The 24,933-nt window shown below is 44.4% G+C and overlaps 1 protein-coding gene across 5 annotated transcripts in view; it reads left to right on the top strand.

Annotated features, from left to right (window-relative positions):
* Positions 1–24,933, top strand: part of DOCK8 (dedicator of cytokinesis 8) — a 200,254-nt gene that overhangs the window by 124,986 nt on the left and 50,335 nt on the right. For all 5 annotated transcript variants that reach the window (XM_059656823.1, XM_059656825.1, XM_059656822.1 and 2 more), the window contains 8 exons: positions 1,987–2,088; positions 6,209–6,304; positions 6,999–7,233; positions 9,571–9,735; positions 11,150–11,319; positions 14,611–14,706; positions 18,110–18,205; positions 22,815–22,964. In XM_059656823.1, the coding sequence (XP_059512806.1) occupies positions 1,987–2,088; positions 6,209–6,304; positions 6,999–7,233; positions 9,571–9,735; positions 11,150–11,319; positions 14,611–14,706; positions 18,110–18,205; positions 22,815–22,964 (1,110 nt within the window). The remainder of the gene's footprint in view (positions 1–1,986; positions 2,089–6,208; positions 6,305–6,998; positions 7,234–9,570; positions 9,736–11,149; positions 11,320–14,610; positions 14,707–18,109; positions 18,206–22,814; positions 22,965–24,933) is intronic.

Here is a 24,933-nt window from a genome sequence, read left to right as displayed (position 1 = left end):
GGGCCGAACGCCTAGGCTAGAGGCATCAGGCCTGGGCAAGGGGCAGATCCTGCGATTGGAGGGTGATGGGGGTCAACGCCTGAGGGCTCCCAGTATGTGAGAGGGGGCAGGCTGGGCTGAGGGACACTCCCCCCCACACACACACCCAGTGCACGGGGATCAGTGGAGCCGCGAGGCCTCCCAGCACCGGCATCAGTGTGACAGGGGGCAGTGCCCAAACCCCCTGAACCCCCTGATCGCCCTGCGGCTCTGTGTGCGACAGGGGGCGGGGCCACAACCTCCCTATCCGCCCTGCTCTGTTCGGGACAGGGGAAGGCGCCCCAACCCCCTGATCAGCCCTGCTCTGTGCCTGATAGGGGGGAGCTCCCCAACCCCCTGATCGCTCTGCGGCTCTGTGTGTGACAGGGTGCAGTGCCCCAACCCCCTGATCGGCCCTGCTCTGTGTGTGACAGGGTGTGGTGCCCCAACCCCCTCCCCCCCCCCGCCCCCCTCAATGGGTCCTGCTCTGTGTGTGACGGGGTAGAGCCATAACCTCCCCTTCGGCCCTGCCCTGAGTGTGAGAGTGGCGGCGCCCCAACCCCTCTGATGGGCTCTGCTCTGTGAGTGACAGGGGCCAGCGCCCCAACCCCCTGATTGGCCCTGCTCTGTGCGTGACAGGGGGTTGCGCCGCAACCTCCCCATCGACCCTGCCTTGAGTGTGACAGGGGGCGGTGCCCCAACCCCCCAATCGGCCCTACCCTGAGCGTGACTGAGGGTGGCATCGCAACCTCCTGATCCTCCCTGCTCTGTGCATGACATGGGGCGGTGCCCCAACTCCCCAAATGGCCCTGCTCTGAGCCCGACCAGGGGCTGCACCTAGGGATTGGGCCTGCCCTCTGCCACCCGGCAGCAGGTCTAAGCCAGCAGGTCGTTATCTCCCGAGGGGTCCCAGACTGGGAGAGGGCACAGGCCGGGCTGAGGGACCCCCCCCTCCCTCCCCGAGTGCACAAATTTTTGTGCACCGGGCCTCTAGTATTCTAATAACTATGCATGTCAGATGGGTATGATATTTACCAGGATGATCATTTAGTAAGTTATATAATATCTAATCACTGGGGTGTACACTGAATCTAAGATAATATTGTATACAAACTAATTGCAAAATAAAAAATGATTTATATTAAAAAATTTTTAAGTTAAAGAAATAAAACCTATTAATTCAGTGATATTTCAAAATCTGTTAAAATTGGCCATTGAAGTACTGGGTATGTTGTATTGTTGTATTTATAGTTTTAGTATCCATTTGCAAGTTTTGTATGTCTCTAAATATATTATTTGAAGATATTATTATTTTTTAAATTACAGAGGGTATTTTAATACAAAATTGTATCATTGGGAAATATATATACGTATATATATAATATATATATATTATGAATGTATACTTGTTTACCATGTGTTTAGAATAAACAATAGTAAGTAAAAACATTTTAAAGCATTGCAATATATATTATTTCTAAATTTTATATATATGCTTTACATGGAGAGTGGGCAAAAATAGGTTTACAGTTATTCATTTGGAAAATTATACAATAATTAATAAGTAATAATACAAAAATAAACTCTGGTTTGCACACTCACGACTATAAACCTACTTTTGCTCCACCTGGTATAAAACTAGCTTTTTCTCCAAGGAGAAAAAAGTTGTTTCTTTAAAAAATATAAAAGTTAACATAAGCATTGATGTTGCTCAGAGACACACAAACATTTGCTTTAAAGAAAAATGCTACTACTTTGGCTCTGAAAGCAGTAAATCATTGATATTACCACCTCAGGAGCTCTCACAGAATTTAAAATGCAAAGAACTTGACAGAAATTACTGCCAAAAAGAGTCCTGGTCAATATCTAATCATCGTTTAGTTGCATTTGATTATTGTGAGCTAGATAAATTGCCAGAGTTATATGTAGTAATAAATTCCACTTTATTCTCTACATCATCTATTTCAGTGGCTGCCAATTCTCTTAAATGAACGTCTTCAAACTGGATCCTACTGTCTCCCAGTTGCCTTGGAAAAGCTGCCACCCAACTACTCCATGCATTCTGCAGAGGTAACCAGCAAGCTGGCCGTCAGCTGTTTCTTGTCCAGCCGTGATCTTAGACCACCTTCCCAGATCCACTTCCCAGTGCCTTCAACAGGACTGAGGATGCTCAGCATGTGTTGGGGAACAGTCATCTGTCAGCATACAGTGTTTTCTGGGAACACATGGGTCTGATAGGATGGGAAAAACAAGTAGCCATGAAAAAACATTCATTTAGACATCACCAATTCAGAACGTTTAGTAAATGCAGCCTGCGCCAGACGCAGTATTGCCTTGCAAAAAGGGATTCACAAATAATGTAATGTGAAAGGTGGGGCTAGTGGAGCCCACTTCAGATAACAGCTGCTCTCAGCACGGATCCTTACAAAAGGTTCCTGGGCGAGATTCCATCAGTTTCTCCTATGGGTCAATTGTCACTGTTCCCAGATGGATAGTGGGGTTTTTATTCCTTTGCCAATGCCATTAGCCTTCCCCTCCTCCTGTTTCCTGCACTGCCTCTTGCCCCATTAGAAGGGAGCCCAGTGGACTCGCCATTCTGACCACACCAGCACTGCTCTCATATTCTCAGTCTGGTTGGTGGAGGTTTATTTCAATAGTAGTATTTTAAAGAAAATCCCAGACATCATAGCATTTCATCCTATATAATAAAACCCTAATATACAAATCGACCAAACAGCAGAATGACTGGTCGCTATGACATGCACTGACCCCCAGGGGGCAGACACGCAATGCAGGAGCTGCCCCCTGGTGGTCAGTGCGCTCCCACAGGGGGAGCACTGCTCAGCCAGAAGCTGGGATCATGACTGGTGAGTGCAGCGGCAGCAGTGCTAAGGACCCCTCGGGGGATGTCCACGGGAGCAGGCCTAAGCCAGCAGTTGGACATCCCCCAAGGGGTCCCAGACTGCAAGAAGGTGCAGGCTGGGCTGAGGGACACCCCTCCCCACCCCCACAGTGCACGAATGTTGTGCACCAGGCCTCTAGTTTATACATATTCTAGTATGTATCTTCAAAGATAAGGGCTCTTTTTTTAACCATTGTATCTTAAAATTAAAAATGCCTTAATATCTTCAAATATCCAGTTAGTAATCAAATTTTCAATGATCTCATTAATGCCATATTTTTATTTACAGTTGTTTGTTTGAATCAGGATCCAAATAAGGTCCATACATTGCTATTGGTTGACTTGTCTTTAAGACTCTTTTAATCTATGGATCCCCCTTCATCTCTTTTGGGTTATTTATTATAGTAATTTTCAGGTTGAAGAATTTCCCAGGAATTTTAATTTAGTTCCAACCTTAATAGTCAACTTTCTTTCCTACTCTGACTACCCATCTATCATTCTCAGGCTATTCCATTTTTCTCTTATTTCTCTTTTTCTCTGGAGAGAGAATCTTTCTTTGCCCTGGGCCACAGTCTTGTGTCTGGCTTTAGACCAAAACTGCTCTCCTCAGAACCACCTGAGATCACCCTGAGTGTGTTCACAGACATGCCCTGATTACTCTTATGATTTGGATACACAGGCCCTTCTGATGCCCTCACCGCCGCCTTTTCATCATGCACATTCTAATTTCTTGGAACCCTTAATTATCTTCTTAATGCTGCAGAGCAAACCTGGGTTTTAGGAACAAACAAATTTGGATCCAAAATCCAGACTCTGCCACTCCCTAGCCGTGTGAACATACATGGGTGAATTGCTTACCCTCTCTGTGTCTTAGCGATGAAACCTCACCCATACCTGTCCATTAGGTTGCTGTGAACATTAAATGAAATAATGCATGTCAAGAAACAAACTCTATGCTGAAGTAAATATTATTATTTTTCTTCTTGCCCCAAACTATCTTTATAGATATACCCTCAGCCTGAAGACTTAATATTGTCCAATACAGTTGCCACTAGTCATGTGTGGCTATTAAAATGTGGCTTGTCCAGCTCAGCTGGTGTGGCTCAGTGGTTCAGAATCAACCTGTGAATCAGGATGTGACAGTCCTATTCCTAGTCAGGCCACAGGCCCAGGTTGCGGGCTTGATCCCCAGTCGGGGGGCATGTAGGAGGCAGCCGATGAATGATTCTCTCTCATCATTGATGTTTTTACCTCTCTCTCCCTCTCCCTTCCTCTTTGAAATCAATAAATATGTATACATTTTTAAAAATAGGGCTTGTCTAAACTGGAATGTAATGTAAGTATAAAATACAAACCCAGTTTCAAAGGCTTAGTAGAAAAAAAAGTATGTAAAATATATCATTCATAATTTTTATAGTGATTACATATTGAAACAATATTTAGGCTATATATTTAGTAATACATGATTAGATATAATAATCAATACTCTTTAGGCTATATTTAGGCTACATATTTAAGCTATCTGTATTAAAATTACTATCATATGTTCCTTTAAATTTTTTAAATATGGCTACTAGAATATTTTAAGTGACATGTGGCTCACACTATATTTTTTAGTGGCCAGTGCTGCTTAAGGTCATAGGAGGCAGACTCCAGTGTCCCCAGGAGTTGGACTCACTGACAGTGAGTGCCGGGTCCTGGTGGACTTTGTTCCCGCTGGAGATTGCCCACTGAAGGTCACAGCTGCTCCTCCGCCCCACAGATCAGTGGCATTCTGGGACGCACTCCCAATGTCTTCATATCTTCTGGTTCTCAAAAGAAGTTAGAAAAATAGGCTTTCATGTGAAATTTTCTGACTTTTAAATGTTGGCAACAAATTCGAAAAAGTTTCCAGCACTGAGCCAAACGGAATTTGTCCGTGGGCTGGGTTCAGCTTTGACCCGTTTGTGACTCTATCTTAGATATTTCCAAAAGTACTCACCCGGTCCACACATTGTACCCTTGTAAATACAGCATTCCTGCCATTAAAATGCAAGAGATGCCCTGGCCACACTGCTCAGTGGTTAGAGTGTCAGCCTGCTCACCTAAGGGTCAAAGGTTTGATTCCTGGTCAAGGGAACATACCTGGGTTGCAGGAGGCAACCAATCTATGTATGTCTCTCTCTCTTTCTCTGTGTCTCTCTCTCTCTGTCTCTCTCTTTCTCTGTGTCTCTCTGTCTGTCTCTCTACCTCCCTCCCTCCCTTCCATTCTCTCTAAAAATCAATGGAAAAAATATCCTCAGGTGAGAATTAATGAAAAAAAAATAATGCAAGAGATGCAAAATCCACACTCATATGGCTGTGTCAGACTAGGCTCTCCTCACCCAATGCTGTATGATGTCTCCTGAGGAAGATAATTCCATGGGAATTTAAGGCAAAAAATTGCCTCTTAGGGTTACAGAGCTATTAATACATAAATTACATAAGAGAGTCACTTAAAGTAATTAAAGCAGGAGCCTAGCAGGACTACTACTTGGAAATGTTTTGTTAAAAGGGAAAGTAATTGTAGGTGCTCAAAAGCATTACAATTTTATGTCGTGTAAAGATACTCTAGGCTTTCTCTTGATATTCCTGACTAATGGGGAAATCACCAACATATTACTCTATTTCAATTCCTAGAATCAAGGATTTATCAATGCTGGGTAGGAGCTTAAAGACAGATCACTCAGTTCAAACCCATCATTTCAGCAAAGAAAACAAAGGCCCAAAGAGTTTAATTGAGTTGGCAAAGTAAAAGTAACTAGTTCAGGACAGGACAGAACTTGAACCCAGAGCTTCTAACTCCAAAGCCAATTCTATTAGTTTTCTGGGGAATTTTATATTTGAACTAGAGGCCGGTGTACAAAATTTGTGCATGAGGGGGTCCCCTTAGCCCAGCCTGCACTCTCTTGCAATCTGGGACCCCTCAGGGGATATCCGACTGCCAGTTTAGGCCCAACACTGCAATCTGGGACTGCTGGCACCTAACCACTTGCCTGCCTGCCTGCCTGATCACCCCTAACCATTCACCTGCCTGCCTGCCTGATCACCCCTAACTGCCTCTGCCTCGGCCCCCACTACCACAGCTTTGTCCAGAAGGATGTCCAGAATGACATCTGGAAGGTCATTCAGCTGTCTGGTCTAATTAGCAATTACGCTTTTATTATTATAGATAACCTGACATTTACAGTCAAGTTGCTTCGTGCTGCTTGCTAGTATTCAGAAAAAGGGATTGAATTGCTAATCTTTTTTTTTTTTTCTTTAACACAGAAAGTCCCTTTACAGAATCCTCCTATTAAGTGGGCTGAAGGACATAAGGGAGTATTTAATATTGAAGTGCAAGCTGTTTCCTCCGTTCACACCCAGGTAAGGAACACTTCACCAGGTGAGGTCCACTTCACCTCAGAGCCAGGAGGCCAATAGTGACGATGGGGGCGCAGCAGAGAACCTTCTAAGGACAGCCCAGTAACCGACCAATGAAAATCATTGTGCACAAATAAAACAAAAATAACCTTTAGTTCTTTATGGGGACTTTCCAAGCCTGTTCAGGTTTAATTTTCATTTGAATAGAAAGACCTTATCAAAAGGTTGAGCACCTAAATGAAGGAACCCAGTCCCTGCACAGTTGGCTGAGAAATTATGTGGAGAGACTTCATTTGAAGTCTCTATCTCATTCCCCTCTGCGATTCTGCCACTTCACCAGCCTTTCTCCCACTTCTACATTCCCTCCTTTTCGTGCCACTGTTAGAGTTTTGCACCCGTGTAGACCCATTTTGGGCTGTGTATGCTCACCTGGTGTGCTTGCTTCTGCTTACAGAATATGTCAGAGTCCACATTATTTTCTTCTTCAGTTAATAGTTAATGGAGAGGGTCTTATTTTGTGCACACCACTCTACAAAGCGGTTCATAACCTTGGTCTGAAACATCCATGTCTTAGAACTTGTGGTCTAAGACCTGGGATAAAGGGCTCTGTCTATGAGGAGCCATTTGATTCTGTTTATGAATTCACTGGTGAGCCTGGATGGGATAAGACCCTGAGGCCTGCTGTCTGCCTTCCCAGGACAACCACCTGGAGAAGTTCTTCACTCTCTGCCACTCCTTGGAGAGCCAGGTGACCTTCCCCATCCGCGTGCTGGACCAGAAGATCAGTGAGACGACGCTGGAGCATGAGCTGAAGCTCAGCATCATCTGGCTCAACTCCTCCCGCCTGGAGCCCCTCGTGCTCTTCCTGCACCTGGTGCTGGACAAGCTCTTCCAGCTGTCCGTGCAGCCCATGGTCATCGCCGGCCAGACCGGTAGGAGGCTGGGAGGAGGCGGGAAGAGGCAGGCAGTGCCTTGTGTTAGGAGACATGATTTTCCAGAAATCCTGGGAGCAGGGAAAGTGTGATCTTCTTTTCTGTTGATGATCTGAGTCCAAGGCAGGCCAGGTCCAGGGCTATTTCTTACTCTCCCTGGATGTTAAAAAAGAAATGAAGATTGGATGCTTAAAATCATAGTTTTTAAAATAAATTTTTAAAACTATTAGGAGCAGTCTTTCAAATTCCATTCCTTGTAGTGGATAGAATTCTTGTACTTCTAAGATATTTTTGTTTTCTTGACCAACAGGGAAATAAAATATCTCAAAAGAATAAGACAATTCATATTAAGTAGAAGGAAAGGAATTCTAAATTGAAATGCAATGTGATCATGTTTTATATTGATCCCCTTAGCCCCTGGCAACCACTCATCTATTGGCTGACTGATAGTGTATTTTAAATGCTTGCTTTTAACAAGTGAACATTAAATACAATGTGTAAAACTTCCGTTGGAAATAATGTCATGTAAGACGTGGGTCCCGTGGTTCTCCTGACTCCTGCTGGGGCAGATTGGCTGGTGTAGGGCATTTTTGTCTGACACTGTTTTTGGCTGGACTTATGTTATCCCATGCTAGCGAGTCCAGGGGATGTCTTTTAGGCATCATCAGTGTTCCCAGTACTGTGCTAGCAGTTGTAGGCTTCGCAGTAATCGAGAGCATAGCTGACCTGAGAGGACTTACAATAAATACAGTGAAGAGCAGCAGCATAGGACAAGAATCCTCGAAAGGACACGGCTAAAAATACTGGGGGGAGAGGAGACGCTAGAACATCCATCTGGGAGGATGTTGGAGGCTCTAGGAAGGTGTTTGCGATGACCTTGAAGGAGGTGTAGAGAGAAAGCAGCCCAAATGGAGACAGTGAAAGAGAGCGCAAAAGCAGAGACTCAGAAAAGCACGGGAGTGTGAGGAAAGAAGGAAATAGCCCAGTTGGGCTATGGAATCTGAGTAAATTGATTGGGGGGAGCGGGGGTACTTGCTGAACTCGTAGACCAGGGAAGAGCATGTCTTCTTAACCCCTTGTTTGCACTGTATCCTGGGGTGTGTCTTTTGTGGTTCCACAGATAAGACATCCTATGTTGTAGGCTACATTTCAGACGTGCAGCTGACACCTCTCCAGCAAGATTCCTGCAGAGCAGTGACCTCTCGCCTCCCTGGATTTCTTTCTATGCCCCCACCTATGTGGCACACTGCTTTGCATGTTTCAGCTATTTAATATAGACTTGTGTGTTAGACAAAAATATTCATTCACACGTCTTCTCCTTAGCAAGTTGCTGCCTTGTCATGGGGACAGCAGGGTGTTGGGACAGGCAGAATAAGTAGAGGTGTTTAGACAACAAGCCTTTATTCAGACCTGTTGTTGTCAGACACAATGAAAGGCACTTGAGAGACAAGAAAGTATGAGAAATGCACTTTGCCCTGGAAGGGCTTCCAGCCTGCTCAGAGAGATAGGACTTACCACCAGAAATAGCCAACGCATGTTAGGACTTGGTGTCACTTAAGCCCTGTACTGAGTGGTACCAAAGGCTTTGTGGGGGCGATAGGATTGTGTTGAGCATTGAAAGGTTGGTGTGATTTTGTGAGTGGGAGGAGGGCTTTCTAGGTGAGGACAACGGTATCAGCAAAGTCACAGAGATTAGAAAGAGCAGACATGTGATGGGGATAATACAACCAGTGCCTCATTTTAAGGGAAGTGGAAGTTAAGCAGAAAAGGGTCCAAAGTTGGGTAAGTAAGGTGGAGCCGAACTGTGGAGGCGGGAGCTCCAGAACAAGACAGTGGATGTGCCAAATCAATCCTCTGTAAAGGTCCATCGTAGGGATTCACCTCAATACACACACTTTTAGAGCAATCTGTACACCAAGGTGCAACAGTGCATCTCAGACCACAGGGTGCGTGAGAATCCCCGGGCATCCTGTGAAAATGCAGATTCTGACTTAGCGGGGCCTGAGATTCTGCATTTCTAGCAGGCTCCTGGATGACGCTGACCATGTCAGTGCAGACCCTGCTGAGTAGCCCCAGTTCACATCATGGTTTAGAAAGGGAGGTTGTCTGGATAGTCTCATGGCTTTGTCATGAAAAAGTGCAGTGCTGGTGGGAGGGCGAGAATGGGGGAGGAAGCCTGACGCCGTTGGCAGCATGCGGAGCCAGCAGGCCATCATCCTGACCGCCTAGCTCTCTAGGCTGGTGGTCATGCTCCCTGTCACTGCCCTGGAGAACACTTTACTTTGGGTTCATTAAGGACCGACTGTGAGGCTGCCCATTTTTATCTTGGTTCCTCAGCCAACTTCTCCCAGTTTGCCTTTGAGTCCGTGGTGGCCATCGCCAACAGTCTGCACAACAGCAAGGACCTGAGCAAAGACCAACACGGGAGGAACTGCCTGCTGGCCTCCTACGTGCACTACGTCTTCCGCCTGCCCGAGCTGCAGAAGGACCTGCCCAAGTCAGGTAGCGTGGCCTCGAGGGTGGAGTCTGGCGGCCGGGGACCCTCGCCCCCACTCCACTGCCACGTCATTCAAATAAAATAAAAAGCGTGAATGTTACATTTTATTTTTCAGAATGACACAAATATGACATGAATACTAAAATTAAGAGTTTATTTCTAGACTTTCCTCTTGCTTTCTTCCTGCCTCCATCCTTCTTTATATACTCTAAGCACTTATTTTCTCTGCCTGTTTGATAATCCCTCACTGGTCTTTACCTAGTAGGAAACTTTGGATTCAGTTAGGATCTCTTTTGTAAAATATGGAGAAATGACAACAGACTCCTAGGAGTCTAGGAAATTAATGGTAAGGAGAATAATATATATTTGAGAGTGATGATAAGCAGTGTTTCCTAGATTTATCATTATGAAAAATTAAATCCCGTTTCTCATGTCTCTCTAACTAGCCTTTTGAAATAATAATATTTCATTTCTCCATTCTTTGTTATTTACATAGGTAATACTCAAACAGACCTACTAGTCAGCTTGATAACCAACAAGTTCACAAAGTCCTTGGCCCCAGCAAAGAAACTGGGCCTTCTCATTAGTCCACCCAGCCTTATTTCAAGTAAACCTGCCATTTCAATTGAGTTTTTTTAAATACTGGTCTATGTCATAGACCAGTGATGGCGAACCTTTTGAGCTCGGCATGTCAGCATTTTGAAAAACCCTAACTTAACTCTGGTGCCGTGTCACATATAGAAATTTTTTGATATTTGCAACCATAGTAAAACAAATACTTACATTTTTGATATTTATTTTATATATTTAAATGCCATTTAACAAAGAAAAATCAACCAAAAAAAAATGAGTTCGCGTGTCACCTCTGACACGCGTGTCATAGTTTCGCCATCACTGTCATAGACTCACATAATCACTTTTGAAGACGAGTAAATACTGACAGGTGAAAAACATTGAAATATAGTATACACTTATCCTCCTAAGGTTCAGATGATTCCTGGGATCCTGAAATCTCAGAAAACTTTACTTACAAAGTTGTCATCGTTTAAATATTAATAAACAAATACATACATCCATGTTTCCAGCTTATCTTGAGAAATCAGAAGCTCCATCAACCCAGAGGGCAGGCTCTCTGTGGCCATAACAGTCAGGAACTGAGTAGCAGCCCCTGCCTTGGGATGAGGCCCGTGTTTCCAGTCTACCACAGTTCTCACCACTCCCTACTGCCTTATATCCTATCTACTTACCCCCAAATCATTGTCCTCCCAAAGGCATTTGATAATAAGACCCTAATTCTAAGGCCCAATCTAGAAGGTTTTCATTCCACTATCTACCCCACCCCTCTTCAGTTCCTTCTCAAGTCCAGGAAGTGACTCTGACCCACTTTCTATTGACATGTCTGTACCTGATGGGATGCAGGTGGCCCCACTGCTCTCCCAGACCCTCGCTACCACACGTATGGACGCACTTCTGCGGCTGCCGTGAGCTCGAAGCTGCTGCAGGCCCGGGTGATGAGCAGCAGTAACCCGGACCTCACCGGGACACACTCTGCCGCTGACGAGGAAGTGAAGAACATCATGTCCTCAAAGGTAGGGGAGAGGCCAAACCCTGGAGAGTGATGCGGGCTTTCTGTTTTTAACTAACACTTGGAGAAACAACACATCAGCCACGACGGCTGCCCACGGTGTTGGTCAAATGCTTTCCTGCTCAGAGTAGTAATTGTCTTTTCTTTTGAAGTGATTGCGGCCATTCAGAAAGGTGCAGGGGCATTTGAGGATCTGCTCAGTTCACTCTGGCGGGATGTTTTTAGGGCATTGCTGGTTTAGCCACAAGGAGTCAAGAATATCATGAATCTTATTTTCAAGGGGAAAAAAATTAGCTCTAACTATTTTTGATACCTAGAAAGGTTGTTTTTTATTTTGTTTTGTTCTTTTATATTTACCTTTTGCATTCATTAACATATATAGCTTCATTATCCCATATACTAATCCCAAAGAGCAAAGCCACATTTTATAGAGAAGTAAAAACTGAGAGGTTTGGTGACTTGCCCTGTTGCCTTTTCTTGATAACGTTTTTTATTATTTTAGAACAGATTTAGATTTATAGAATTATTGTGAGTGAGTACAGTACAGAAAGTTTTTGTATACACATACCCAGTTTCCCTGCACATTATAATGGTACATTTGTCACACTTACTGAACCAACATTGATATGTTATTATTAGTAACTAAAGTTCATATTTTCTCAGATTTTCCCTAATGTCCTTTCTCTGTTCAGGGCCCCGTTCAGGGCACCACATTCATTATATTTTGTACTCATGTCTCTTTAGGCTCCCGCTAGCTGTGACAGTTTCTTAGGCTTTCCTTGAGGTATTTTGTAGAATGTCACTCATTTGAAACTTTTAAAAGTTGTGATATAATTTACATACCATAAAATTCACCCTTTTAAAGTATATAAGTCAGTGGGTATTTTTAAAATTTGTTTGTTTGTTTTCACAAAGCAACCATGAATTCTTAGTCTGAATTTTATTTCCAGTTATCTGTGGCCTCAAAGTGGCTAAGCTTTTAGAGTAGGATCATTTCCCCTTCCCCTAAGGACGATAAATCAAACGCTCTAGGTTTCGGCACAATTTTCCTTACAAAATCCACCCATTTGAGACAGTATGTTTTGATAAAGGGAATCTGGACGCCAGGGTTGGGTCGACTCTGACACCAGCTAGCCTTGTGGTGAGAGGCAAGTCAGTTCCTGCCCTGGCCTTATTGTCCTCATCTCTGTGGAGGTTTTGAACCCTGGCTGAACTTAAGAATCCTCTACGCATCTTTTAAAAACACTGGATCCACCCTGGTTGGTGTGGCTCAGTTGGTTGGGCGTCGTCCATGCACCAAAAGTTTGCTGGTACGATTACTGGTCAGGGCACATGCCCAGGTTTCGGGCTTGATCCTTGGTAGAGGTGTGCTGGCGGTAACCCCAGCTGATTGATGTTCAGCTCTCTCATAGATGTTCATCTCTGTCCCTCTTCCTTCCTCTCTCTCAAAAAAATCTTAAAATAAAATAAAAAACACTGGATCCACCCCCAGAGATTCTGGTAGGATATAAGTGTATCATAGGTGATATTCTACCCATTTTTACTTACCAAAAAAACCCAGGGAGGTGTTGAAGCTGGCTCATACCAGTTTTTAAGAGCTGATTGTTAAATTTTTAGGATTTTTAAAAAATATATTTTATTGATTTTTTTACAGAGAGGAAAGGAGAGGGATGGAGAGTTAGAAACATCGATGAGAGAGAAACATCGATCAGCTGCCTCCTGCATACCCTCCACTGTGGATGTGCCTGCAACCAAGGTACATGTCCTTGACTGGAATTGAACCAGGGACCCTTAAGTCTGCAGGCCGATGCTCTATCCACTGAGCCAAACCGGTCAGGGCTATAATTTAATTTTTAATAATGTCTGTGTTTAATAACACGTTTTAAAAAATCTTAAAAATTTGCCCTGACCGGTTTGGCTCAGTGGATAGAGCGTGGGCCTAGGGACTAAAGGGTCCCAGGTTCGATTCCAGTCGAAGGCATGTACCTTAGTTGCGGGCACATCCCCAGTGGGGGGTATGCAGGAGGCAGCTGATCGATGTTTCTCTCTCATCGATGTTTCTAACTCTCTATCCCTCTCCCTTCCTCTCTGTAAAAAATCAATAAAATATATTTTTTAAAAAATTAAATTATATAAAATAACAACTAAATAAGTTATAGTAAAAACAGAGGTAATCTAAATGCAGGGTGGTATCCTGGGTTGTATCTTGGAACAGAAACAGGACATTAGTGGAAAAGCTGAAGAAATCCAAATAAAATCTGTGGGCTAGTTAATAGTAATGTGCCAAGGTTAATTTCTTAGTTTTGACAAATGTACCATAGTTATGTAAGATATAACATTAATGGAACCTGGTGAAGGGTGTACTAGAACTCTGTACGACCCTTGCAACTTGTCCATAAATCTAAAATTATTCCACTTCACAAATGCAGTACTCAAACCTTATCCCTTCCTAATTATTCTACTGCATTTTACTATTATCTGTGTTCTTGAGGTTATGTCTATTGTATCTGTTTGGTGGAAATACTATATAATGGTTTGCTACTGCACATCTCTTCTCAATGTTATGCTCAAAGCCATTGTGTTAACTTGAAATCAGCTACAATGGAAGAAGTACAGCACAGAAATTGGCAAATGCTACAACTCAGGCCCCACTTCTCCACCCCTGAGAGCTGGTGGCTAAACATTTGCCAGCACACCATGGTTCAACCTTATATTTAAGATCCCTCTGATTGCCCACTGGAGATGTGATCTATAGTTATCACTGACAGCCTTACTCATAACGGTTTTCTGTAATAAAAGTGAAAATATTAAATTCTATGTAAGGTAGGTTAAGACTTTTCTAATTTTTTGTAGTAAGGGGAGAAAAGTTTGTCCGAAGTGGTTTTTGACAATTTCTTACAGTGCTGAGGAGGCTAGTTACAGTACCATCCTAACCCACAGAGAGGCACTGTTCCCGTACATTTTTTTCCTGCTCTCCCAATAAAGTCACAGACTGAGACTGTTGAAGGGACTATTACTAGTAAGCACCCCTGGTACTTAACTAGGTTTCACTGTAAGTAACTACACACCAAACTGTGGTCATTGGTTGTCTCAGGCGCAAGTAGAACTAGGTGTAACTTTACCTTCTTTTGCTTTGTTTTCTATTTATGTAAATAATCGTTTTACCTTTGTAACCAGGGTAAAAGTAGAAAATACATTAAAAAGGAATTTGGAGGTGGTGACTTCCCGGTCCCTGGCTCATCTTGCCAGTGAACCACTGTTGGTTGCCTGTTGAGTGGTGGTTTGTGTATTTCAGATTGCTGATCGCAACTGCAACCGGATGTCTTACTATAGCTCTGGCAATAATGATGTTCCGAGTGCAACCGGAGCCCCAAGGCCAACCAGCAAAAAGGTACTGAGCAGGGCGGTGTGAGGACAATATTTCCCACCCTACACACACACACACACACACACACACACACACACACACACACACAGATGTTTGGGGCCCTGTCCCTATCTCCCATTTTTTGACCAGGTAATTACCTACTAACTCAATGGTTTTCCAACTTACCATGCATCAGATATGCCTGGGAGGCCTGTTAAAACTGATTGCTGGGCCCTCTCCCCAGAGCTTCTGATTCGGTAGATCTGAAGTGAGGCCCAAGAATTTGCATTTCTAATAAGCCCCTTGCTGATGCTGGTCCAGGGACCACACTTTGAGAACCACTGCATTAGCTTTTTTTTTTTTTTTTTTTTAAGAGAAGGAGAGATGGGGACAGTTCATCCTCCACCAAAGTACATAGCAATAATGTGGCATCAATTATTTTAACAGTACATATATTAAGGAACTATGAAATGCTTTCTCATAATTCTTTCTAATCACCCTTTCCTGTGAGTTCAGAGACTTTACAAGCGGTTAAACTGCTCACCAGAACTCCTTATATTAACAAACTTCTCTGATCGTAGTCCCTGACTGTGGCCCAGAGGTGGAGGGGGAAAACTGTCTGTCCCAGGTTTCCTCCTCTGCCATGCACCCAGGATTCTCATGTTTATAGTAGCTACTTACGTTAAGGCAGTGGTTCTCCACCTTCCTAATGCCCCGACCCTTTAATACAGTTCCCCATGTTGTGGTGACCCCCAACCATAAAATTATTTCGTTGCTACTTCATAACTGTAATTTTGCTACTGTTATGAATCATAATGTAAATATCTGATATGCAGGATGCATTTAGGCGACTCCTATGAAAGGGTCGTTCGACCCCCAAAGGGGTCGCGACCCACAGATTGCGAACCGTTGCGTTAAGGTCTTGCGTGTTTGTTAAGACCTCTAGTAAAAGGGAAGCCATTCGCAACAGCTGACAACTCAGGAAAATGTGTATTAAACAGGCAAGGAGGAAATGAACTCAGCGTAACTCACTTGGGACTAGGTGAGGGAAATATCCAGTGAGCGGGAGCCCTGCAGGGCTCATGCGACACTAACCCAGGCCCCAGAAATCTGGGGAGAGGTACTAGGAGTTCATGGTAAAAGAAGTGAAAGGAGATATGGGTAGGTGCTGAAAATAAACTTTTCACTTACTCTAAAGCTTAGCTTTGAGCTTTGCAGTGACTGGTGACAGGGACCATTTTCCTTCTAGAAACCATGATTTTCCTACAGCCTGACAACCTCAAGGCAAGGCTGATTTCTCCCAGGCGCAGTCATTATCTGGTTTTGTACTTGCTTCATTTTAACTTGGCTTCTGGTCAATGAGATAATTTCATTTCCGAGGGAAGTTTAGCCGGTGTGTTTCCTTAGGAGCTGAGCAAACAGGGTCCAGCTGCTTGGCTACTTCCTGTAACCTCGGGAGCAAGGTGTTCCTGTAATACTGTTGCCCGGTGAGCGGCATCAATTCTTTAAGAAGCAGTAATCCCTCTCTAATCTGTTCTTGCCATAAGACTCAGCCAGTCGAGCTGGCCTACTTTCTGGAGGTTCCCTTTAAAGCCGGAAGAATGTTCTCTCTCCTACAGTGGGAAGATCGTGTGTAACCACATTACATCATGTGTGCACTTAGACCACCTGCCAGACAAACACTCACCTCATGCCTCTCCAGGTGGGAAAGCTTCCCTTAAGACTCCCAACAGCAAGCAAATGTATTAACGTGTATTAAAATTATAAAGGTTTGACTCACCTGGCAGAATGAGTGGAACCCACTGACTAGCTTCATTCAGCATTCTCCATTCATCACCAGAACCGGCCAGGGATGTAAATAGTTAGAATCCCCAGACATCTGCACATGGATTTTCCATTTGCCTCCTTTTAGTATAGCTGAGTAACTCTCAGATTTTAATGTCCATGAAAATTAATAAATTGGGTTACATGCATTCTGTACATTGTGGGTAATTTAAGGCTTAGTCAAGGGCAATCTTTGCTATAATCAGCTTTTTGCTTTAGGTGTTGGACTTAAAACTTACCTTCTACATAAGCCAGTGCTCTAAGGTGTGATATTAGGGTATTCAAATTTTATCTTTCTTACCCACAAAATGATAAACAGTAACTTCATTTGCCTTTCTTCTAGGTTTTGTGGTCATTATATAAATGAAACCCATAGAAAATGCCTATTTTTGTCATTAGTTAGGTTGACCAACCATCCCAGTTTGCCCAGGACTGAGGGGGTCCCTGGGATACAGGAATTTCATTTTAAGACCATGACAGGCTCAGGCAAACTGAGGTGAATTGGCCACCTACCTTGAGTCTTGAACTTCATTCCATCAAAACTTGTCAAAAGCATTAACAAGTAGCCAGATAAACGAGGGAATGGGAAAGGCACAAAAGGTATAAAAATTACCATAGAGCAGTCAGGTGACTTGAAGGGAAGTGTGGACATAAAGTGGAGCTGAGGACTTTTCAAGCATCTGACCCTGGAACGTCAGAATTTAGAAGTTGTGAGTTCAGGCTGATGCCACTATGCCTTTTACTGCAGAGGATCTGCTCATAAACCCAGCCCATCATGTTTCCCACAAAGCCATAGTGGGAGTATTAAAAAACAACAACAACTGTCCAATCTGGAAGGGAGTTTAAATACCATCTAGGCATTGGTTCTCTAATAGAGGTCCCCAGGCCAGCAGTGCCAGCAGGAACTTGTTAGAAATGCAAATTCCCAGGTCCTGCCCCAGGCTCACTGAGTCTGAATCCAAAACTCTGGGGGTGGACCCAGCAGTCTGGGTCCTCACAAGCCCTCCAGGGGATCCTGCTGCACAGTCATGTTTGAGAACCCAACAACGGATTTCATGGGTGAGAAAACTGAGGATAGAGCAATGGCTTGCACACAGAGGGTTTGCTGCAAGATCTGAAAGGAAAACCACAGGCACCCCCAGTTCTGATGGCTACCCCAGGAAACAGACCCCCACCCAAGCTGAGGCCATTCCTTCAAACCCAGCTCTCCTGTGTGATGCCACCACCAACCTTCTCCTATCGGCCTAAATGTTCACCAAGCTCAGGTTATTGCAGCATTGGCTTTGCCATCCACCTGTGGTCCAGGACAGCCGTCGCCAGCCGGTGGTCCGTGGTGGTCCATGAGGTCCGAAAGGTTGGCGACCACTGGTTTAAGGAAACCTTTGGAGCAGCGGTTGTCAACCAGTGGTCCGCGGAACACGGTTAGTCCGTGAGGTCTGAAAGGTTGGCGACCACTGGCCTAGGACATGTAGGACACATGTGTCAGTAACTAACAAGCTATTGCAATTGGTAAGAAAGAAAAGAGGTGTTGGAATATGAAGCATTTGTCCTCACAGACGGTCATTACATGAATGTAATGTTTCTTTGGGTGTTTATCGTCTAGCATTTCCATGAGGAGCTTGCCCTGCAGATGGTGGTCAGCACTGGAATGGTGAGAGAAACAGTCTTCAAGTACGCCTGGTTCTTCTTCGAGCTCCTGGTGAGATTCTTGCATGTTTCTGTCTGTGCTCAGTAGGGCATGAAAAGCACATTGCAGAAAGGCAGTGATGTGTCCCATAACAGGAACTAACATTATATGCACCAAGTTGCTCCCACTGAAAACCTGATATCATTCCTTAAAATCCTACTGTCCTTCACCCCCCCACCCAACCTCCATCAAATCTTGTTTTTTTTTCTGTTTTGAAAATCTACCTCCAACACTTTGGTTCTCACCATCTTCACCACCCACCACCAGGCCAAGCCACCATCATCTCTCTGGTGCCTCTTGCAATAACTTCCTCTTTGGCTGCCTGCATTCATTTTTGCCTGAGCCCATCCATTCTGCACAGGGCCCCCAATATTAAACAGATAACATCATTCTCCTCTTTAAAAACCTTCAATGATTTTCGGAGTATCAGAAATAAAGCACACATCTTTGTCATGCCCCCCAAAGCCCTCGTAATTCTATTTGCCTCCATCTCTAACCGACTCATCTCCTGAGTGGCTCCACATGGCATCCTGGAGCTCTCTTTGCAGGCGTGTTGACTTCTCTGCATATAACAGTGGCTCTGTCCTTCATGTAATTCTACTAACGGCTGGTATCCCTGAGAAAGGAAAAATAATAGCATTGAAAATGGGTTGTACATCTTACTATGTTTGTGCCGGGCACAGTTTTAAGTACTATCTCATTTAATCCTCAAACAGCCTTGAGACGGGAGTTTTCTATGGGGTCCGGGGAAGGGTGGCGGTCACAAGGAGGAGTCTCCAGGCCCACCAAGGCTTCCTCAGTCCCGCTTTGCTGTCCCTCACTGCAGGGAGCTAAGAACCATGGAAAAGGTACAAGTTGCTTTTGATCTTGCACATTTATTTACTGGGACTTGGTGGGCCTAGGAGAGAAAGCAAAAGCTAAAGCGCTGGGAGGGAGGGAAGGACGACTATCCCTTATGCTAAACAGATGCTGGAAAGAAAGCTCTTGGTGATCCCAGCACATGGAGGAGGTTGGTCGACATGCAGGTCACCTAAGACACGGTTACCCGGGGCTCTACATGTTCTAACCTAAGTCTGTCAAGGTCCTAGCAGGACAGCGTTGGCTTTACTCAAAGGGGTCAACTGAAAAGCATTTATCGGAGGGACTCTGCGCAGGGTGTACACAAGTTACAGAAGCAGATAACGGTTGGTGAGGCATCCAGGGAGCTGCCAGTGCTGGAGGTTGTTATTCTAGCTCTAAAGAAGCCAGGGTGGGGAGCACTATAACGGCCTAGAGAACGCTAAGGCAGAGGAGAAGGTCCCCAGACAGCAGCTGGAGTCTTAGGGAAATGTTGCCACTGCCAGAACCATGCTGTGGCAGGAATGAGGGCATGGAGAGGATAAATACCAGGACCTCTCCATTCTCCCGCACACTGATCCCTTGCTGGTGCCTCCCTTGGCCACTTCCAACCAGAAGCCAAGGAGAGGTGTAGTCCACGGAGATCAGCTTCCCAAGGCTCGGAGATAGACAGAAAGGGGGAAGGGATGGATCTCAGGAAGGGCTGGGTGGAAGCAAATGGAAACTATCAGCCCCAGCCAGAACTTGGCAAGGAAACTGGCCTCAGACTCAGACAGGGTGCCCAGTCCTCCGGGCATTGTTTGTGCATTTGCTTTTCAGATGCCCAGGAAGCTATTTCAAAGCCAAGACAGTTTTTTGCCCAAGAAGCTTGATGAGAAAGAAAGCTCAGCCTTCTTGAACTTAGCCAACAACCTGGGAGATTTAACACCTTTCAGTTGTGTTAATGCCCAAGCAGTAATGAACAACCACTTTGGCATGAGAGCTGCCAAACACCCTCCTTTTGTGAATTGCACACTTGCTAATGAATAGATCCCCGTGCTTCTGTAAGCCGCTGAGCCAGACTTTGGGGACCCAGAGGTAAATGGGTGACCTAGTTTGCTCAGGACAGGAACGTCTGCACCAAGGTGTTCTTTAGAGGTACACTTGTTCTGAATGGGTCACAAAGGCCAATATGAGGAAAAATATTTTCCTGCCTTACCCCACCCACAAATAATGGGCCGAGCACCCACTAATATTTCTACGGGGTGCTCCTCTCTAGCCATACAGAGGACACAGTAGCTGGCAAGTTGCTGACCGCCTGGAAAGAGGCCATCAGCTGGAAGTGTGGTATTGTGAGAATTATTTATTTGGTTGTAGGATGTCCAGACGCAGCAGGCAGGAGCCGAACACCGCAGTGAGCTCCAAAAGCCGGGTGCGGGGTAGGGAGCCAGGAGAGAGTCAGGACTAGGGTAGCCCAGAACAAAGAGGCCTTGTGTTCCCAGGTCCTTGGTTAGCACAGTGAGAGACACTCTGCCAGACAAAAATGGGGTCCGGTTCCCACCCCTCCTCCAGGCCCTCTCACCAAGAGTGTGAGACTGTGGGGTGCAGACATGTCCGTGGGTCCTGAACCACAAAGGACTTGACACTGGAGAAAAACTATGGTTCTTACACTGGGCTTTGGGATTCTGTGTTCTTAGGTCTTCCCCAAGCTGGTCGTGGCATTATCTTTTTTTTTTTTTTTTTTGTACATCCTCAACTGAGGATATTTTTCCATTGATTTTTTTAAAAAAATATATATTTTATTGATTTTTTACAGAGAGGAAGGGAGATGGATATAGAGTTAGAAACATCGATCAGCTGCCTCCTGCACACCTCCTACTGGGGATGTGCCTGTAACCAAGGTACATGCCCTTGACCGGAATTGAACCTGGGACCCTTCACTCCGCAGGTCAATACTCTATCCATTGAGCCAAACTGGTTAGGGCGATTTCTTTCTTTCTTTTTTTTTTTTTTTAGGAGAGACAGAAAGAAACAGATATGAGAGAGTGGTTGCCTTCTGCACAAGCCCCAATGGGGGCCGGGGATCGAGCCTGCAACTGAGGTACATGGCCTTGACTGGAATCAAACCCAGGGCCCTTCAGTCTGCAGGCCAATGCTCTACCCACTGAGCCAAACAGGCTAGGGCCATTGCATTATCGTAAAACATGAAACACAGAAAGCCTGTCTGCTGTGTGTCTCTTCTTAATTCACCTTCTCCTTATTGTTTTATCTGTTTGTCTCAGTGCTGATGAAAATTGCCAATCCTGCATTCTTAGACACAGAAATCTGCCCTTAGTGCAAAGCAGTTCTCCCATATAGCTCCTGGGGGGAGGGGTCATTTTTCCTATACAACTGTCTTTTCTCTTCTTCCAACCCTGACCTATGTGGTTATCTTCAGGCAAATGTGGGCAGTCTAACTTCCAGGGCCATTTATTTTTGCCACAATTCTCTGACTAGCCTGGACACATTCATGAAAATGACCTCAGAGGATAGATACCCAACCACCAGAACTTCCAGTCTTTCCCATCAGACTGTTCCTAATTGCTCCAAGCAACTTCCAATAAAGACAAGGTGCAACCTCAGACTGTATCAAAGGGAGACATATGGATCCACAAATCTCCTGGTCCCAAGAAAAAGTCCTGCAGATAAGCAATGATCTAGATTTAAAATTGTAGTAGGCATTGAGCTGGTAGTGGATAGTCACAATACAATCACCAATTGACACAAAGGTTTTTATTTTTATACTAGAGGCCCGGTGCATGACATTTGTGCACTGGGGTGGGGGTGGTCCCTCAGCCCAGCCTACACCCTCTCGCAGTGTGGGACCCCGAGGGGGATGTCCAATTGCCAGCTTAGGCCAGCTTCCCTGCCACAGAGGTAACAGAGGCTCCTGCCATCTCCACTGCACTCACCGGCCATGAGCCTGGCTTCTGGCTGAGCGGTGCTCCCCCTGTGGGAGTGCACTGACCACCAGGGGCGGCTTCTGCATTGAGCATCTATCCCTGGTGGTCAGTGTGCGTCATAGCGAACTGTCGTTCCACCATTCGGTCGATTTGCATATTAGCCTTTTTTATTTAGGATATATATATGTATGTACATATATTTAATTTAAGTATATATTTAAATATTTAAAATATAGATAAAAACAAGTCAGTCTTATAGAACGCAAAACATAATTTCTCTTAGAAGCAATGTTCAAAGTAGTGGTCAAGTTTCCACCTAGCATGCTGTAGAACTGCTTCTGGGGAAAACTGCTCTTCATTTCAACTTGAGATCCCAATAGGAGGAACATTTCTTTCCATTTCTCCTTGCTGTAGTTTCAGGGATAGCAGGGACTTCAGTTCACATCACAAGCAGTTTCATAAACAGTCCCCCTTCCGGCGGTGTGCTGTGTGCTATGGCAGACTGGTGGCTAAGTGGCTCTGGGAGCCTCACGGGTCTGCCTTCCCGGACATAGGCAGTTGAGTGAAGGGGAGTCTCATGACACGGTGGCTAAAAATTAAGCTCCCTGGCTTTGTCAGCAGCAAGGAGGAAGCCCCCTGACTAGGGGTCAAAAAGAGGACACCCTCCCACCTCCTGCCACCATGGTAACCATCTGTGTATCAGGAGCATTTTTAGTCCCCAGCCTGCTTCGGCAGCTACCAGCACAGATAAAGTGTTAGAAAGTCTATTGTTAATGAGCTTTTCTTCCAGCCTTTTCCCCTTTTCCACAGTGTACAAGCAGGTCACCAATTTCCATGTTGACATTTCCCCCATCCCTCTATAGGTGAAAAGCATGGCCCAGTATGTACACAACATGGACAAACAGGACAATTTTCGGAGGACTCGTTTTTCCGACCGTTTCAAAGATGACATAACTACCATTGTTAATGTGGTCACCTCGGAGATTGCAGCCCTTTTAGTAAAGCCTCAGAAGGTAACTGTGTCGTGTGACTCTTTATGTTCTAAATTTTTTTAACTTGAACATGTTATTTTCATAATCAGAGAAAAACAAGCATCATCTTAAAGCAATAATTTGAATGTAACTAACTATACCTGACACGCAAATGCTGTTTTTTAAAACTGAATGGGACCTTAGAGTGGGACAGGAGGTTTGCTCTAAAGAAATTGCAACATCTAATTACAATAGTTAGAATTATTATATCAATGTAGAAATGAGAGAGAATATTCTTGTCCTTAGGAAATATACCCTGAAGTATTATGGGGTAAATGGGCATGATATTTGTGACCTCCTTTTTTAATGGTTCAGAAAAAGAATTGTATAAAGGGAATGATTAATGTAGCAAAATGTCAAATATTTATGAACCTAGTTGAAGGGTATACAGGAATTTTTGTACTATGTTTGCACCTTTTCAGTAAGCTTAAAATTACTTTAAAATAGAAAGTTAAATATAAAATGCAATAAAACAAAAATTTTAAAGGCAGCTATAAAATTTGAAGCAGCAGTGATCTTTATTAATACATTTATCATTATAAAGAACATGTATAGCACCAAGTGCTCAGGAGAAATAACCACTTTTTCTCATGGCAAACTTTCTGAGAATGGCAATGATATCTCCATTTTGGCAGGCATGAAAAATGAGGCACAGTGAGGTTGAGATTTTTAAAAGTCACACAACTACCAGTAAAACCAGGACTGACAATTCCATGCCAGAATATTCAGGCAATTATGTATACTACCAAGGGGTGGCCCGTGAGGATGCTGAGAGTGTGAGGACTTGGTGCTCCATGATATTGTGGAAACTTCTTTATCAGGTCTACATCCATCCCAGTGGCTGGTCAGCTTGGCCTGAATAACAAGAGGAACATAACATAACAAGAGGAAAATATTTTCAAGATATATTTTCAGTAGTGTCAGAGAAAACTGATTCAACATTCTGGGACTAGAAAGCATGACCATGCACAAGTGCCTCTCGATTGCTCTGAAGTCCTATAAAACCCCTCACGCACATGAGCCCTGTGAAGTAATAAAAAACCCCGGTCTGACTTTATGCAGTAGTTCACCCTACCATGAGTGACTATGAATTCTTTTAGGCTGGGCCTGCTGCCTAATTGGAGAGAAAAAAATCCTTAGGTAAAAATGGATTCTTTTATCCTGATTTGATTTTCTGCAGCAATACTTATAAGAGTCTGTCTCATTGAAGTTAGTGAATACATTTCAAGTTACTTTTGCCAAAACAGTACTTACCAGAATCAAATAAATTATAATAAAGCCACCTGAAGAAATATGAGAGACTAGAATGTAGGAAAATGTTTATCATGTAACTAGAGGCCCGGTGCACAAGATTCGTGCACTGGAGGGGGGAGGGAAGGGGGCAAGGTGGGTCCCTCAACCCAGCCTGTGCCTTCTCATAGTCCAGGACCCCTCAGGGGATGTCTGCTTGCCAGCTAAGCCGGCAGTCAGACAGCCCTCTCACAGTCTGGGACCCCTTGCTCCTTACCGCCCGCCTGCAGTGGAGGCAGGAGAGGCTCCTACCACCGCTACTATGCTCTCCAGCCTTGAGCCCAGCTTCTGGCTGAGCAGCGCTCCCCCTGTGGGAGCACACTGACCACCAGGGGGCAGCTCCTGCATTGAGCATCTGTCCCCTGGTGGTCAGTGTGCATCATAGCAACTGGTTGTTCCTCTGTTTGGTCAATTTGCATATTATGCTTTTATTATATAGGATGTTGAATGAAAAAATTCAGGACCCAGCATTGTATATAGAGAATGAGCTCACTTATATACATATAAATATACATGTAGGGGGAAAAATGAGAAGGAAATGTACCTTAATATTAGCAGTAGATAAAGAATTACTTGATTCAACCTCATGGCATCAGTTAAGTTTTAAAGTATATTTGCTCTAATTGTGCAGGGTTACCTGCTTAGCCCATTGTCTTCTAGA

Source organism: Myotis daubentonii, chromosome 11, assembly GCF_963259705.1.
Source record: "Myotis daubentonii chromosome 11, mMyoDau2.1, whole genome shotgun sequence".
Classification (NCBI taxonomy): Eukaryota; Metazoa; Chordata; class Mammalia; order Chiroptera; family Vespertilionidae; genus Myotis; species Myotis daubentonii.
This window is presented reverse-complemented; position numbering and strand designations above follow the sequence as displayed.